The sequence below is a fragment of the Scardinius erythrophthalmus genome, assembly GCF_964197995.2.
Source record: "Scardinius erythrophthalmus genome assembly, chromosome: 8".
NCBI lineage: Eukaryota > Metazoa > Chordata > Actinopteri > Cypriniformes > Leuciscidae > Scardinius > Scardinius erythrophthalmus.
In genome coordinates, this window is record NC_138228.1 from 34,217,320 (window position 1) to 34,236,644 (window position 19,325).

Consider the following 19,325-nt stretch of genomic DNA (forward strand, 5'->3'; position numbering starts at 1 on the left):
GGATCCAGGCCGTACCCAGATCTGACGAAAGACCTTCACCTGGACCCGATGACAACGCAGTGCTGAAGTGCCAACTAGTCTCTCCCCTGTGAAGGATCCCTTTCCCACTCTACAGATAAAGCGTTGTCGGGAAAATTCGTTTCGCGTACCTACTCCGAAGTGACAAAATAAAATAAAATTCTGTATCAAAATTTATAAGGAAAGACCAGTACTTTGTTTAGGCTTGGTATGTACGGAATTACAAACCCGCGCACATATATTCAAACGCACATAACTATAGAACCAATTCTTAATGCACATGTGAACGCCATCAGCTTTTATCACAGGTTCGTGTTTAAAGTCTGTGTAGAGAGAATGGTGTCGTCTTAGCGGCCCCTAATTTAATAACAAATGATCGTTGCGACGGAAGCGAATCAATCAAAACTAACTTTAGCTGGAAAATTAATTTATTAAAGAACCGCTATAAAGCCAAAACATTCTCTGTTACCTTAAATTATACGCTTATCTCTGTAAAGCTGCTTTGAAACAATCTACATTGTTAAAAGCGCTATATAAATGAAGATGACTTGACTATGATTGATTATGATGGCTGCCTCTGTAGTTTTAATGTAACGTTGAGCAATGCCATAAACATAGCAGTGATTAAAACATATAACCAATAACCTGACCCAAACAGAAAACTTTTGGCAACTTTACAATAAAAAAAAGAAGAAAAAAACAGAACTTGTTAAATTTTTATATCATTTTGACAAATGAGGTTTGTTATATTTAACTCAATTCTGGATACAAATTTGTCCCCAAATTATGGTTAAAGGGGTCATGTGATGCTTTTTAATGTTTTCCTTTTCCTTTAGTGTGTAATGTATATGTTTGTGCATATATAAGATCTGCAAATTATAAAGCTCATAATCTCCCAAAAAAAGGGATTTATTCTATCTAAAGGCCCGATATACTCACAAAGTTCTTTGCAATTCAGCCCTCCAGTAAAATCATGTCACGTTTATTTATATACTACTTTATGCAATCGATTGTTTAACCCTCTGGGGTCTGAGGGGGTTTTGGGGTCCTTGAGATGTTCTGACATGCCCTGACATTTGTGCTTTTTTCAGTTGCTTATAAACATATTAATGGCAAAGGTGTAATTACACTCTATTTAGCACAAACAGGGCTACCATAATATGTGAACAACATGCATGTACATGCTTGTATTTTTGAGAGAATAATGTTTATTCATGGTCTTTCTGTTTCATAGTTTCTGAAATAAGGCCACAAAACACATACTAAATATGTGTGAATAAGACTAATGCATGTCGTTGCCTTTTTCTTCAAAATGATGTGAAAATCATCCTGCCTAATCATTCACATAACACAATACATTGATTTAAATCTTGTAAAACACTTTTTGTTTGTAAAGGCAATATGCGGGCGTCAACTATCCAACACCATCATGCATATTTAGTGATTCACACCTGAGGAGACAATGGGGCCCACATACTTAATGAGCCATTCATTCAGGTGTGTCACCTATAGCCACAAGAAAGAATGCAAGAGCAATATATATATATATATATATATATATATATATATATATATATATATATATATATATATATATATATATATATATATATATATATATATATATATATATATATATATATTCTACCAAATAGGTTCACAGTTGGAAGCATCTCATTTTTTTTTTTTTTTCACAAATTGTGCTTGCAAATTGTATAATATCCAAGGAAAACATGTCTAGTAATTGTGCAGTTAATTCTCATACTGTATTTTATGTATATGTAATATGAGGAATATGTATCCTCTCCCCAAATTTGTCAATAATAAAACACAATAAAAATTATTTAAAGAAAAGGCTTATATTTACCTTTTAAAATTTGTTTACATCTACCTTGTAAATATTTTTTTTTATTAAAAAGGTTACAATTACAACAACAATTCAAGTGTAATCTTTCTTTGTAAAAACTAAAGTATACATTTTATCATACATATTTCAAAGTTAAGGATTCATTACTTTGAATATAGCCTACATTGACAAAACATACTATATTTAACATATTAGCAAAAATTGGCAAACAAAAGCTTATTTGAGGTGGAAGATATTTGACAATAAAAATGTGTAATCTATCCAAAACTAGTCAACGAAATGTTGTCTTTCATATGTCTGTAACATAGGTCTTTCGTTTTCATTATAATGAATATAAATGTTAATTTGCAGTTTAATACGTTGCTTATACAAATACATTTTATTTCAACATATTTCAGTCGATTTTTACTCAGTATAGCAAAATAGTTTGCTAAAAGCGGATCATTCATTCACACACAGAAACGCAATTCAAATTTAAACCGTCTTTTTGCGAGTTGTGGGTAAACAGCGCATCTCTGCCGTTCATTCATTCACACAGAAATGCGATTCAAATTTAAAGCCACACCGTGTAACTTTTCAGCCTTCATAATATATTTCCAAGACCCTTGTGATGGTACATCGACTTATAGGTCGAATGACACGTCTGCCATAGCCTGACGGGGTCTGTATCGCTTTTACTGGCACTATGTAACTTCGGGGTTCGGGTAGTAACCAGAGCACAAAAAGAACTACAAAATTCGACTGCTTTACGGCATACGTCACTTCCCCCACCACTTCCTCAAATTCGGACGTGAGCGTTTATATACTGTCTATGGACGTGAGATGCCAACCAGCGTTTGTTTTCAGCTTTCGTGCGTATGTTTTTGTCATGGGGGCTGTTGTGTTTAGACCTGGCCACTTCATGCGTTTTCTCAGATCGGATAGCTATCTGATCGTGAAACGACCAGGTGTAAATGTCCTCCGAAACGCATTCAAGACGGATTTGAATCCGATCGCTCAAACCACTTCAGGAGGAGGTCTGAGACGCATTCCAGACGAAACTGAACAAGTGTAAATGCATCTGGTTGTTGAAACCACATATGTAAATTGTACTCCTCCCAAAAATGCTAAAAAATAAATAATAAAAAAAACGTGTGAGAGCGTGTTATAGGCTATATGTTATTGCCAGATATGACGACGCGCTGGAACACGCATCACCGCAGATGAGCAACTGAGCATATTCATCAAGACAACATGCAAACTATCGCAAATCAAAGTGAAAGTAAGTCGCAGATGCTTAACACACAATCATCATCATCATTAAAAGTAAAGAAACTAAATGATCTTACCAGGGCTGTTGCTGCTGCTCTCTCTTATTGTGGTCTTTGATTTTGAAATTTTAGCTGATGATCAATAAAATGCAGCTCATATCTGTTGCTTTCGGTGATGTGCACTCCATTAAATCTGCATATAGCGCGAGAATTGAAGATCGGATTTAAATCCGTTTCGCAAAAACACATTTGTGACCAGGTGTAAATAGAATCGTTTTGATAAATCTGATAGCTATCCGATCTGAGAAAACGCACGAAGTGGCCAGTAAATAAATCTCTTATTTGTAAACTTGTTTACATTCTATGTTGTATGTTGTTGCGCTTGCTTGTATTATGTCATTTTTTTACATGCTGTTCATTCATCCATTGCTGATAATTAGACCAGTCCAATAATTTCCACATATGTCTAGCTAGCTTTCGATTATCAGAGCTGTTAACAGACAACAAACACTCGTTCTCTTACGTGTTTTTTGCGTTATGTTTTATTGCCTAGCTTGCCTCACAAACTAGTTTGCCAGCTGAACTCAGGTGTTGTGAGGTGTATTTATCACGTAGTCCTGAGGGATATCAGATGACGCTGTTGACGTTGATTCTTGCGATTATCATGAGAACAGTTTTCAATATCTCACATAAATATCAGGACATAAATAAGCCTAACGTAGAGGTTGTAAATAAACGAGCACAATTTGCAAACTAGATAAATTGCAATAATCATGTCTTCGGAGTCTGTGTGCCTGTTCCATGCCCGACGCAGGTACCGGTGTACAGGGTGGGGGGGTGGAGGGGTATTTACGACAGTGCAAGTATTCCACAGCGACTCTAGGGGTCGCTGTTTGACAAAAACACAATTTCTCCACAGTGTGCCTTTAAGCTGTCTTTTTGCGAGTTGTGGTAAACAGCGCGCATCTCTGCCGTTCATTCATTCACACAGAAACGTGATTTACTTGAGAATGAAAAAAAACTTACTACAGTATTCCATCCGTTGCTCCTCGAAATACCAGCACTTCTGAGTTACATTTTCCATTATAGTATTATTCCTCACAGCGCTGCGAGACAGTGTAAACAAGTACAATGATCTGAATAAACTTGATGTGTTTTCTCGAGCTGATATGGGGGCGTTCACAGTTTGCATGGATTGCCTCAGTCATTTGCGTTTGAATAGCGCGCGCTCTCCTTGGGCGGGGCAGATTAAAACGTAATGAGCTGAGATGAGAACGACTGAAATCTCTCTCTTTTCATAAAGATTACATAAAGAGAATATTTTTTTATAATAAAAATTACTTCATTTAAAAGAAGAGAATTCAAGCTTCATGCCTGTGTGTCTGTATGCCTGTTTGACTGAGTATTCGCTGAGTTATGGTTCATTTTCAGACGCGTTTCAGAATGGACTACACTGACCGAGAGGAAGCAGAACTCGCATCATGTTTATTTTTCTTTATTTGGCGAAAAGCACTACACTTTGTTTTTATTGTGAGTATACACAAAAATAATACACACTTAACAGGATCGATTGATGTATAACACAAGCATATAAGATAAAAACTAATATATTTATAGCCGACCTCAGGGGGTTAAAAGCAAGCAGCTTTACATTTTTAAACATTAAGCGTAGCGTCAGTTCTGGCAGGTCACGTTAGTCAAGCTCGCATCAGATGACTCTCAGCTGATCCACGTCTACCTATAGGAATATGACGCCTAACTCTGTATACATATATAAGCTCCTTCAGTATTATCAGCAGCTATCGTGTTTCTCAGGAGCTAATTACCCTCCTCCATCCCCAGCTCCTCTCGTCCAATCAGGATTTAGCCTTCTGAGTGCCCTTTGAATCAGAATAAATTCTCGAATTATGTTGTACTTTAAAATCTTGAATTAATATCATCTGCAATACATTTAAGTTGGTTCTGTTCTGTTTACCCTAAGTGGGGTTTATTGATGCTCTCCCTGCTCTTATCCATGCTAGGCTGCATGGATGCGCAGGGAGTTCTTGCCCAGAACAGAACCATACCTCCAATCTTAACTGTATGCTAATTGTCAATCGTATTTACTATTACGTAATCACCACTGAACAATGGTAGTTCAATGGTGTTTACTAGACAGGGCTAACTTTCTTTGACAAGCTGTTTTGAACTCCCGAAACGAAATCAAAACGAACATAGCTTTGGCCTGATTTTGATCAAAATGACGTCACACCAGTTCGTTCTTCGATTTCTCTTGAATTATATCAGGGCCTTAACAGAAAAAACCTCAGACCTGCCTAAAATGCCTTGATCGAAGTCCAGATATTACTTCCAGGAATGACAACGTGACATACTAGCATAATTCCCAACCAAAGGCATATGATTATAGTAAGGGGCGTTACATTTCCGACACACACTTGAGGTTTTTGGCCAATCACAATGCACTGGGTTAGCTGGCTAATCACAGCACTCTGGGCTTTTCGGAAGGAGGGGCTTTGTAGAAATCAGAGCGTTTCAGACAGACTGGGAATAGAGGCTGGGAATAGAGGTGCTGCAATAATATAGAGTATGTAAAAAACATTTTTTTACATATACCCTCTGGGGTTGGCAAACACGCCGTTTTGCTGGATTTTCTTCACATAGTAGCACAATAAACTTAAATTACTCCGTCATTTATGGTCATACAGAAAAAAGAAATATGAAAAAAGAATCTGTGATATTTCTACTTTTGATTGTAAGTGGACACATACAAATCAAAACATTGTGCTTTTGTAAAATAAAGAAAATAAACAGGGTGTGCTTTCTGCCTTTCCGTCGCGGTGAACTTTTTTTTCTTGAGCACGTCTATAAACTGAAACAAAACTCAGCAAATACTTGTCACACATTTATGAGCCATATACCTTTATAAACATTTAAGTGTGTACTTTTAAATGATCGGATTCAACTGAAAACAAATATTCTCTGTTTAAGTAATTTGTATAAAACCAACAAGATGTCCAGTATCTCAAACGCTTGCTCATTATTTTTAATTTGACCACGCCCACGCGCGCAAAAGAGATTCACATGCAAATCTCCACATGGAACGCGAACGCGCTCGTTACCTCAAAAACAAAGCACGAAAAAACTTCACAAGTCTCTGCTTTTCGTCGAGTTTGGAAGACGCGCCTGAGCTTACATTGGATTTACCTCAGAAGAAGAAGAATGCGATTTGAAGAAAGATGTAAGGTAAGAAATTCTTAATTACTAGTTAGTTATTGTTGCATAAACTTCACATTGCAGTTGAACTGTTGCTAGATATATGGTGAATATTATAATATTTAGACCCGTGTTTACTGTTACTGTGTTTGTGGATATCTGCTCAAACGTTGATATGTATAATATGGTAACCATAATGTTTCATATTTTGGTGCATGCTGTGCGTTTGAATGTATCATATTTTGCAGCATGCTGTGCGTTTGAATGTATCATATTTTGGAGCGCGTTTGAAAAGCAAAATGCACCAAACATTAGGCTTTATCTTTTTACTATTATCTCATTTCATATCATCATAACGAATGGAAACATTTGAAGTAACATATGATAATCAATATATTTTTCTCTAGCGTAGTTGTAACTGAAATCTTTTGGAAGATTTATAGGCTGCTATAGGTTATTGTTATTATTATTTTGTGCAGCACTGCGCATAGCCTATGCCTACAAGGCACAACAAACCTGGTGTTCATTATATTATATATTGTTGGAAACATTTGTGTGTGTGTGTGTGTGTGTGTGTGTGTGTGTGTGTGTGTGTGTGTGTGTGTGTGTGTGTGTGTATTCTGTGAATTTTAAAAAGCAATTTTAACCAGAAAAATCTAAAATTTATTCCCAAAATCGTGCATGCCTCTTGATGTCAGTATGTTCACTCTTTTTTTTTTTTTTTTTTTTTTTCAGGGACCAGATGCCACTGAGTCCTGCTGACTTCAACATTCACATAAGTCTCTGTATTTGAACATGGTAAAGTGAAAATCAAACACCTTGGAAATGAAAGGTATGTACAAAGTTTTTAGGAATGGCACAAAGGTCTCTGTCTTTGGATCATTGTTTTTAATAATGTGCTTTTTTGTCATTTGTTGTGTATCTTTGGATTATTTTGTGTTGTAAATAAATCCAAACAATCAAAAAGCCATTATTTTTTAAATCTCCTCATTCTTTGTGCAAGGTTGCTCAGAATGACAGGGCCTGATAGCTCCTAATAGGGCCATTAGGGAGGGTCTTTGTCTTTCTCAGGTGTGAAAGGCTTACATATTAATGATGTGATCACGCCTCCTCACATAAAGCTTTCTTACACAAAACACGTCTTACAATTTTTAAATCAATATATTGTCTTATCTGAATGAGCAGTCAGGATGATTTTCACATATTTTTGGAGCAAATATTCTAGGCTACATGATACAATTTTCAAAAGTCTTGTAAAGAAATAATCAGTATGGGTTTCATGACCTTATTTCAGTGACAGTTTTTTTTTGTATTTTCACAAACCACGCAAAAATGTTTCTCAAAACTGCAAACTTTTACATACATGCTGCTGACATATTATTGTAGCAGAGTTTGCGCTAAATACAGTGTAATCAGACTTTAGCCATGAAAATGGCACAAGTAGCAGAAATAAGCACACATGTCAGAGCATGTCAGAACACCTCCAGGGCCAGAAAACCCCTCAGACCCCAGAGGGTTAAAGCATGTTCACCTATTCTTTTACACCAAATAAACAAAATAATGAACTTTTACAATAGCATAATATGACCCCTTTAAATAGGCACACACACACAAACAGGAACAAAGTGCATTTGAAATGGCTTCTTTAGGTTAAGTTATCATTCTCAAAATGAAATGTTTTCCTGCGGTTTACCTGCCAAATTGTTGCCTCTTATAGAATAGCAACCGGTTAAACCGGTTTACAGCAAATGACACGTCAAACATACTGCATGTATTCATTTTCACAAGTACCCTGCTAATAAAATTCTAGAGGACTGTAAAAGAATTTGGCCAGATAGAGTCTTACCATAGAGATGGCACTTCCTGTCCGACATGTGTCTCTCCTTCAGGATGTTTCTACCTGTGGGCCCGTTTAACATTCAGAGACACCTAGATTGCCTGTTTCCTCTTTACTGGGCATATCCAAAGAAAGCAGCAATGTTTTGTCCTATATGTTGTTTGGGTCACTATGATATAGTTTGCTTAGAAAACACCTTCAGTCTGTGGTCAAAGCTAGTACGATCAGCTCTGACACAATAGGACAGTTTGTGTGTGTGCTCATTCACAGGACTGTGGTCAAACACATCTTAGATAGACACACACTCATTCTTCACCCTCCCTCTCTTCTTCCTGTGTGAAACTGGCCTCCTCGTCTTTTTCAGTATGCTGTCAAAGTGCTGCATGAGCTGCAAAGCAGAAGATCTTTTCCAGAGCCTTTATACCAGACATCGACCTCCTAAGACCCTGTGTTCACATTTCTGGATCATGTATTTGTGCAAAGTACAGTACCTGTCATCAGATGAGGGCTATAACCAGTCATTTGCTTTCTGTTTAAACACACACACATGCATCAATGTAACCACGCACTTCCGGATGTTCAAACTTGATCAAATGAGACTGCATAAAGCAAGTTTCCTTGTAATATCTCTTTGGTGGAGTAATAGTGTCATAATCTAAAAATAGCATGTTACTGATCTATTGATTTCCCTTTACTGAAAGGAAAATGTCAAGCATACATTTTGCACCTAAACATACAGTCTAAGAATACAGCTGTCTATTTAAACCTGGAAACAAAGTTTTAAGATTTAGAAAAAAGACAGAAAAAAGTGAAGAACAAATGTTTAAGATGCTGCACTAGTTTTGCTTCATTAATCAAATGCAAGCAAATTAGTGACACTGAGCATGCAAATGTTTTACAGACTGTCTGATGTTCCTGCTTCGCTTTTGTTGCATGGATCATCAGGTTTTGTCCATGCCAACAAAAGAGTGCTGCTTTTATTTAAGCAAAATGGGATGTACCAAATGGGCACAGGTATTGTCAAATTCATGTACATTTTCAGTTAATTGTTTCACTCAAATTTTTATGCCGATAACATCCAAAGAAACTGTAATGAAAAAAAAGTTTAAAATGTAATACTTGTAAACGCCGCCTCCCAAAGACAGAACTTTGGGTTAAGATTGTTGAAGGGCGACATGCTAACATCGCTGCTGAAGGACTGCTACACTACAAACCTTCAATAAATTCTTCTCTGCACAAGAACTCTGGTCAAGCTTACTGATTTTATGTATGGGAGAAATCTAATCCATTGGCGAGCCACCTTAACCACTGCTCGGCCAAATACAGCAAAATCTAACAATGGTAACTAGCTTTAGGTCGAATCTTCTTAATAGCCAGTAGTCAATTTGCATTATTCAGCCTGAGGGTGGCGCTCCATTGATGATTGATAGACTAAAGTTCACACAACAAACGCATAGAATGCCATCTTAGGGGCTGTTTACACGACACCGTTTTCAACTAAAAACTTAAAAAAATGTATGCGTTTTGCCCGTTCGTTTACACGATAACAGCGTTTTTTGGGTGCCTGAAAATGCAAAGTTTTGAAAATGTGTTTTAAAGTGCAAGTTTTTGAAAATGGCCTTCATGTAAACCACAAAAAGCAAATCTCTGAAGACGATGATGTCATGCACATGCATATTACGTGTTCAGTCTATAGCGTTTCATCGCCATCTAATGGCCTGACAGCAGAATACAGGGTTTTTAGTCATTTTTGACAATGGTGTCATCTGCAAGTGGAAAACTCAAAGGAAAAATGTCTGTTTTAAGCATATAATTTTTGTGTAAACGTACCCTTAGAAATGCCTTAATGTAATGTAGTATTTATTGCCTCTGAATGTTGCTGCTATCCTGTATCCTGCTCACTTTACGACTTAAAAATAGTCTAGAAAATCAGATTTGTATTTTTTTGTTGCAGAATACTGAACACATTTACAATTTATTATTAATTCATACGCATTAAATAAAGGCGCAAATATCAGTTAATTGACTACCACAAACATTAGTAAATCACATTGGAGGATTTATTTAAATACTCTGCTCCCATAAATTTTGCATCTGAAAGGGAAACTCCCTCAAAAGAATATGCAATATAAGGTCAGCCGCAAAAATAACCGTGTCCACTCCTTTTCATAACAAATTTTTCACTGCTTTTCTTCAATAATCCTGTCCAGTGTTGGGGGTAACGCATAACAAGTAACATGAGTTACATAATCAGATTACGTCTTTCAAGCAAAGTAATGCACACAGAGTTACTTTTTCAAATAAGTAATGCAAGTTACTTTGTTTTCCCATTTATTGACTCTTCTGTCCCCATGTTGAGAGAAATCAGGATTAAGGTGCAGAGGCGTTGTGTGCGCTGTGTAAACATGATGGTTATTGTAGTTGTAGACTAAATATGAGCATGCATTTACTCATCTCACTTGCACAAAAACATGTTCAGTATTCCTCAAAATGAATAAAAAATCTCAGAATATTATGTAAACCTGCAATAATTAAATATGTTAAATTACAGAAATATTTACATTTAATCTTACTTTGTGTATTTGCCGCCCTCTACTGCACAGGCGTGAATGTGCATTTCCTTCAGCTTGAGGCTTATTCATTTCACTTTTGGTGTGAAAGGGCCTTTACAGTGGCCCGAAGGGATGACATTTGGGATGACTGAGACTGAGACTGAGACATACATGATACACATCACAACCACACACAAGAACACGTGCATGGAAATCACAGGCGGTTTAACAGAAGCTGCTAAAATGTTAGATTTAAATAAAACATGCTCTTCGTGTAATGTTGAGGGTGGACAAGAGTATAGATGCTTCAGGGGAGTTGGTGGCACAATTTCCTGCTGACCCAAAGAGGGCAGAATCTCAACCAACTAAATTCCATAGATGTGTCAGCCCCAATACTCAAACACAGGACAATGACCGAACAGATGGACAACGAACAGCTGGAGGCAAAAGCAAACAAACAGAGAAAGACAGCTAGACAAAGAGATAGATTATGCATGAATGGGATGAGAAGGATGGGATCTTTCTTTATAAACACATTTTGTCAGCTCATCTCTGCTCTAACTGGTTCACCCTTAGGACATTTAAGCACTAGAGGAGCCAGAAAAGCACAAATATACAACAAAAAAAACCTTACAAAAGTAACTTACAAACTACAAATACTTGCTCATCAAAATAAAATACTGGTGTGAGAAATGTATTATTGTAAACATAAGCAAATTGACATTTGAAAATATAAAAATACATAAAAAAAAGTATCAGTAATACTATTATCTGTACTCTTTGATTCCAATCTTTCATTTGAAAGTCACGTTTCTAGTATCTGTAAAACTGTATTTTTCCATCTTAAAAATATACACTCACCTAAAGGATTATTAGGAACACCTGTTAAATTTCTCATTAATGCAATTATCTAATCAACCAATCACATGGCAGTTGCTTCAATGCATTTAGGGGTGTGGTCCTGGTCAAAACAATCTCCTGAACTCCAAACTGAATGTCAGAATGGGAAAGAAAGGTGATTTAAGCAATTTTGAGCGTGGCATGGTTGTTGGTGCCAGACGGGCCGGTCTGAGTATTTCACAATCTGCTCAGTTACTAGGATTTTCACGCACAACCATTTCTAAACATCCAGTATGTGGCAGTCCTGTGGGCGAAAATGCCTTGTTGATGCTAGAGATCAGAGGAGAATGGGCAGACTGATTCAAGCTGATAGAAGAGCAACTTTGACTGAAATAACCACTCGTTACAACCGAGGTTTGCAGCAAAGCATTTGTGAAGCCACAACACGCACAACCTTGAGGCGGATGGGCTACAACAGCAGAAGACCCCACCGGGTACCACTCATCTCCACTACAAATAGGGAAAATAGGCTACAATTTGCACGAGCTCACCAAAATTGAACAGTTGAAGACTGGAAAAATGTTGCCTGGTCTGATGAGTCTCGATTTCTGTTGAGACATTCAGATGGTAGAGTCAGAATTTGGTGTAAACAGAATGAGAACATGGATCCATCATGCCTTGTTACCACTGTGCAGGCTGGTGGTGGTGGTGTAATGGTGTGGGGTAGAGCCCTGCGCGGGACTGTTTTCTTCATCCCGCTTCCGCCCGCGCCCGCCGAATTTCTGACCATTACCGCCCGCTCCCGCAACGTATGTGTTTCACTCCCGCAATATGTATGTCCACTCCCGCCCGCACCCGCAAAACTCAGAATTTATTCCCGCACAATAATAGAGATGCATTGATTTTGTGTCTTCTCCCGTCCCGCAGGAAAAAACACATATTTGTATTGCTATTATTAAAGAGATTCATGGGGTTGTTTGTTTCGTTTCCCTGGCCGGCATAGCCTACTGGACACATACACACAGGACAATGGAGGAAATCGAGTGTGCTGTTTTTGGATGGTTTTGTTTTCGTTTTTGCTGTTTTTTATTCAGGATACTCTGTCTTGCGCGTGCAATGATGACGCAGTGAATAGTGATGCTTCTCTCTGAACAATCAGCAGTCTGCCGTGTTTTCACGTCACATTTTAGTATCGCCTAAGCTCGCTCAGAACCTCGCCAGAGGGGGTACGAAAAAAAGTACCTGGAAGCAGATACAGTTACAACTTTTACACAGTGGAAAACCAAACAAAGGCGAGTCGAGTCGAGCCGAGCCGAGGCGAGCTGGTACTGTGTAGTGGAAAAGCGCCATTATTGACATCTCCATCATGTTGCAAGGCTACCTCCTGATCCCGCAGTGTTTTTTTTAGCCGCCCATTCCCGCCCGCAGCAAAGTTCAAACAGCCCGCTCCCGCGAGATTTGCGTTGGGTCCCGCGGGACCCGGCGGGACTCAATCCCAATGCAGCCCTCTAGTGTGGGGGATGTTTTCTTGGCACACTTTAGGCCCCTTAGTGCCAATTGGGCATCGTTTAAAGGACAAGTTCGGTATTTTACACTTAAAGCCCTGTTTACAGATCGTTTCTGATGAAATAGAACGGTTAAGATTAAAATTTGGACACATGCTGCTGTCCCGAGAATTTTAGGTTTCTTTCGCTTTCCCCAAAACCTCTAGAATGGGTGTATAGGTGCACTGGAACAATCCCTCATAAAACACATTAAACTTTCGTTTACAAAGACCTGAAACTCACCGAGTGGTCAGGGGTGTCCACTGATATGCTCACAAAAAAATCGCTGCAAAAGATGCTTTCCAACAGGTTTTATCGTAGTTTTTGTCCAACTCCATTGACTTGTATTGGACGAGCTGTGTGAGGTACGGTATTACTCCGCCGCTTCTTCTTCTGTGTATTCAATGAAATGCCAGTGGTTTGCTTGCAATTGGCAAAGGTGCATTATCGCCACCAACTGGGCTGGAGTGTCTATTATTCAAGTTCTCAATGGAAGAATCTACGGGTGTGAGTTTCAGGTCTTTGTAAACGAAAGTTTAATGCGTTTTATGAAGTATTGTTCCAGTGCACCTATACACCCATTCTAGAGGTTTTGGGGAAAGCGAAAGAAACCTAAAATTCTCGGGACAGCAGCATGTGTCCAAATTTTAATCTTAACCGTTCTATTTCATCAGAAACGATCTGTAAACAGGACTTTAAGTGTAAAATACCGAACTTACCCTTTAAATGCCACGGTCTACCTGAGCATTGTTTCTGACCATGTCCATCCCTTTATGACCACCATGTACCCATCCTCTGATGGCTACTTCCAGCAGGATAATGCACCATGTCACAAAGCTTGAATCATTTCAAATTGGTTTCTTGAACATGACAATGAGTTCACTGTACTAAAATGGCCCCCACAGTCACCAGATCTCAACCCAATAGAGCATTTGGGATGTGGTGGAACAGGAGCTTCGTGCCCTGGATGTGCATCCCACAAATCTCCATCAACTGCAAGATGCTATCCTATCAATATGGACCAACATTTCTAAAGAATGCTTTCAGCACCTTGTTGAATCAATGCCACGTAGAATTAAGGCAGTTCTGAAGGCGAAAGGGGGTCAAACACAGTATTAGTATGGTTTTCCTAATAATTCTTTAGGTGAGTGTATCTAAATTACATCATATGCTCTCAATGACAATGCGGAACAATAAGTTCATGCGTTCATGACATCAAGGCTAGATTATTGTAATGCTATTATGGGTGGTTGCCCTGCATGCTTAATAAACAAACTACAGCTGGTCCAAAACGCAGCAGCTAGAGTTCTTACCAGAATCAGGAAGTATGAACATATTAGCCCGGTTATGTCAACACTGCATTGGCTCCCTATTAAACATTGTATACATTTTAAAATATTGCTGATTAATTACAAAGCACTAAATGGTTCAGCTCCCCATTACTTGAGCGAGCTCATAAAGGAAGACTTCACCCATTTGCATTAAGCTTTGTATCGTTAGAAACCCAGTCATATTTTTGAATGGTCGTGCATTATTCCCTAATTTTCCCCTGAGACGGGAGAAATACGGATTTCAGTGTTGCAGTTCCTGCTTATAATGATGTAAAAATCATCATTCTAAGCAGGAAGTCCCATATCTTTGTAGAGGGGTTGAGACTACAAACACTCGTTTATCATTTTTCCAGGGGTCATATTGACCGCACTGAATTTCGCGGTATTATTATACATATAGCCTACCAATATACAAAACAATAAAATGTGGTAAAAAATACACAAAACATATTCCACAACAAATCATTTAAATGTAATGATATTTAGAACAGAACAATAACAAAGAAATAATCAATAAACAAGCCAAAATGAAATCGGCTACTTTCAAGCGAAAGTGAAAGTAAGCAGCGTTGGGCTCACATAACGGCTCACGTAACTCTCTAATTAGAATTAAAATGTTTTAACATTTGCTATGTATTTGGATGGTAAACTATTCTTTATTATAGGCTTAGTACTTCACTCGTGTTCCAAAATCGACGGAAAAAATTATCACCTTCACATGCGCAAAATGGTACGAATTGTAGCCTACTACTGACTATATAAACAGAGCAGTGGAATTTTTATATGTTAGGTTGACTATGCTATTTTATTATTATATTTTATTATGGCTGTAATGAACAGGCTGCGATGTCAAGATTGCAATGGAATATGGTGTGTGTGTGTGTGTGTGTGTGTGTGTGTGTGTGTGTGTGTGTGTGTGTGTGTGTGTGTGTGTGTGTGTGTGTGTGTGTGTGTGTGTGTGTGTGTGTGTGTGTGTGTGTGTGTGTGTGTGTGTGTGTGTGTGTGTGTGTGTGTGTGTCGGCGGGCGCGATCGAACAGTGTAAACATGAAAACAGGCTACTCCGTCATTTTGTTCAGGACATCTTATTATTATTTATAGATGTATAAAATAAACTTGTTTAAATGTAGAGTTTGGTGTTGTTTTGTTTTTAAAAGATATCCTAATACAATAAATGCATTAATATCTCAATTGGGTATTTATCATTAAAGATATAGAGTTTGGAATCTAGCGGTCAAAATGACCGCTTGCGGCAGTTCTAGTAGTAATGTAATTCTGGCACTTCTAGTGTTAAAAGGAATGTGAGATATCTGCTCTGATTGGTTTATTTCACGTTATATGCCCAAACCACACCTATGAATAATGAAGCTACTTCAGAGCAACCCATTTTAGATTTGCGTCGGGCGCAAGCGTCATTTATCCCGCCGGTATAATAGCAACAGCGCCCTAAGACCCGCCCACAAAGTTACTTGCGTTTCGCGCTTGATACTTGCGTTTCAGATCGTTAAAATAGGGCCCACTGTCTTTTGTGAAAAGCGTAATACAAATAAAAATAGACTTAACTTGCAAGATTCTACACACACTTCCAACTATCATGGTTCAGATCCCTAAGCTTTGTGTAGTTGTGCCTTATGAGGACAAAAAAACTGTTTGTCCAACATTTAAAACAACCCATACTACCTATTGTAGCATAAACCATTAAAAAAACTTATCTGCATCCCAGACTTGAAATGAGACATTGCATTGTTTCCTTCAAAAACATGAACTAGTTATTAGTAACATAGACTAGTTATTCATCTTAAAAGAAAACTAAGAGTGTGTTCATGCTTGTAGTTCGGTTCTCATTTCGTTTGGTCCAAAAAAAAAAAAAAAAAACATTAAGTACTGGTTCGCTTAAGTGTTCACATTGGTATTTCAATGCTGATGTTGTTTTTGCAAATAATTTGTTCCCCCACTGCTAGCATCACATCCTCCACTGAAAGACCCAACAAGCTTAGGCTCACACCTGACTCCATGGCGGAGTCATAGAGATAAAGTAGCAAGAAAGAAGTATAAGCAGACAAAAGAAAAAAAATTCCTCACCACCACATACATTATATCTAGCAAGAAACTAAGGGAGTCATTAAATATGAGAGAAAGGCTCAGGAAAGAATAGTTTGGACTCATGAATACTCACTGGTCACTGAGCTATCTGTTTTTTCCACTTTCAGGCTGCACAGGGGTGAGGTGACAGAGGTCATTCTGGTTTCGAATGATGTAGTGTGGTCTTGCTCTGCAACCTCTGCCGCAGTGATTATTGCTGGTCTGGTCTCTTCATCCTTACTGCTGCTGGCTGTCTCCTCCACCAACAAACCCTGCAATGAACATTTTGAATTAACGTGTGAGACATTCAAAGAAACACAGTATTTCTTATTAAAGGGCGCATTCTAAACTTTTGAAGCACTTATGATATTAATAAATGAGAGGATATTATACAAACAAACAATAGTCCATGATTCATATCTCAAAGGTAACTAACCAATTTTAAATATGATTTTTTGTTTTCCACCCTTCTGAAATGCCAGGATTGACATACACATGTGCATGTAAATCAAAGAGGTGTGCTCTTAACAACTCATGTCTGTCCATAAATCACAAGAGTGGTAGTGCTGAGTAAAGCCCAGGACACACAAAGCCGACGATTGGCCGTCGGGCAACGTCTGGCCGTTTTTGAGCATCAGCCGGTTTTCCTGGTGTTATTCACTGCTGGCTCTAGTCAGACGGCGCCAGTTTTTTTTTTTTTTTGGCCGATTCAGCATGTAGATTCGTCGTCGGGCCGTCGGTAAGAGAGAGATAAATTGGCTATCCTCGGTCCCCTATCAGCTTAGTGAATGAGTCAGTGCACGAGAATAGCAAAATAGCGAGCAAAGAAGTCAAAATGGTTAAGATAGAAGGCTGTTCTAATTTTACTTCATCTTCCTTGAGTGTTCATTGGCGAATATTTTAATATTAGCAGGATTGATATTCAAAACGGTAAGTTTACAGTATGTGTATCTGCAGCCTGCAGTGTCGGTTTCCCTTTTTGAATGACGAATATAGACTAATATATATGCAGAATAGACAGTTGTCTCACTTACTGTACACGCAGGGACAGAACGCGCATGTTAGTTGAAAGTTGTCTGTAGTTCTCTCGGTGTGTTCAAGTGCAGCTTTTTTGCCCTGACGCAGGCGACGCAAGGGGACAACATAGTTGGCTTTCATCAGCGCTAGTTCTTTGGCATTGGTTTGGTGTCCCTACGTTAAAACTGTCCAAGGTTGTGGATACAGGGTAACAAAGTTTGCCTTTGTCGCTAACTTCATAAGCTAACCTCCAGAAGCATAACAGAGATCTGAAATCTACCTACAAGAAATCTGAAAATGCAGAATCCCTCTAAGACTATGGTTAAGAGACCTCTTTTAAGATTGTTCTTCCCATTGTGAGAGTTTTGTTGGTCACTTCTTCTTACAAACAGTTATGATGATCAACTATCAAAAGTATGCCATTAATTACTCCCACAAAGAATATGTGGCTGTGCAACTGTGCAGAAATCTTAGCAGATTTTCAACTGAATTGGAACATCCACCCTCCCTAGATTTCACAAAGTTCTACATTTCATCTAGCCCTTGCATTCTCATTTATAAAAACATTTTGGCTCATTTATTTAATTATTTAATTTTGGCGCTTTTCCACTGCATGGTATGGCTCAGTACGGCTCACTTAAATAGTACCTTAAATAGTACCACCTTGGTTGAGGTTCCAAGCGAGCCATACCAAAACTAAAATGTGACGGGTAAACACAGCAGATCACTGATCGGTCAGAGAGAATCGTCACTACCAGTGTCATTGGATTTGTGTCACGAGACACCAAACCCGCTAGCAGCATCACAGCAGGTGAGGCAGCACAACTATAATGATCAGTCTATAATCCCACCCACTTTGAAGTGGTACTAACTCCAGTGGAAAAGCATACCCTTGTGAAAAAAAGAATACTTTATTGTATTTGAAATATATTCCCTTTTTCAATAGTACATTGCAAATATACTAACAAAAAATTGTTAAATATATTAAAAGTACATTAGCATCATTCTTTTACCTATTTTTTACAATACAACTTTTAACACACTTTAAAATAATTGTACTTAAGTATATTTTCTAAAAATATATTTTAGAAAAATATACTTGAAGTGAAAATTCTGTTTATTTTTTAAAAGTGTATTTATATGCACTTTATTGAAGGTCCCGTATTATGCCCCTTTTCACAAGATGTAAAATAAGTCTCTGATGTCCCCAGAGTGTGTATGTGAAGTTTCAGCTCAAAATACCCAACAGATAATTTTTTACAGCATGTTTAAAAACGCGCTGTTTTAGTGTGTGCCCTTTAAATGCAAATAAGCTGCTGCTGGACGACACAGGGAGCTCAGTCTCTCAGGACAATTTCATCTCACGGAATGATGATAATATCAGAAACTCTCAGTAACGGTGTTCAGTTCGAGTCGGACAATAATGCCTACAGAGTCAGAGTGCTGTAGGCTATAGAGATGAAACAGGTATAGTTTAGTAGTTTAATTACGGTTATTATAACGTATTTGTCATCTGCTTGTATGCATCCATTATTTATTAATAGCCTACAAGTCTGCTGTCTGAACGATGATCAAACATATACTGATGAGTTTAATAAAGTTTATTGTACATCACACAAAAGATGAAGCGTCAGTTTTACTTCAGAAAATCACCGTAAGAGCTGAGTAAACACAGGAAGTTATTAGAAGTGCGCAAGTACATAAAACGAATTTCGGTAGAGTTGAGGGAGCATTCCTGTGGGCGGAGGTTAGTCAAAAAACGGTTTTAATGACGTC

General features: G+C 38.0%; 1 protein-coding gene across 4 annotated transcripts in view; it reads right to left on the reverse strand.

Moving 5' to 3' along the window:
• Positions 1-19,325, reverse strand: part of gse1b (Gse1 coiled-coil protein b) — a 289,712-nt gene that overhangs the window by 192,073 nt on the left and 78,314 nt on the right. For all 4 annotated transcript variants that reach the window (XM_081372434.1, XM_081372433.1, XM_081372432.1 and 1 more), the window contains exon 2: positions 16,627-16,804. In XM_081372434.1, the coding sequence (XP_081228560.1) occupies positions 16,627-16,804 (178 nt within the window). The remainder of the gene's footprint in view (positions 1-16,626; positions 16,805-19,325) is intronic.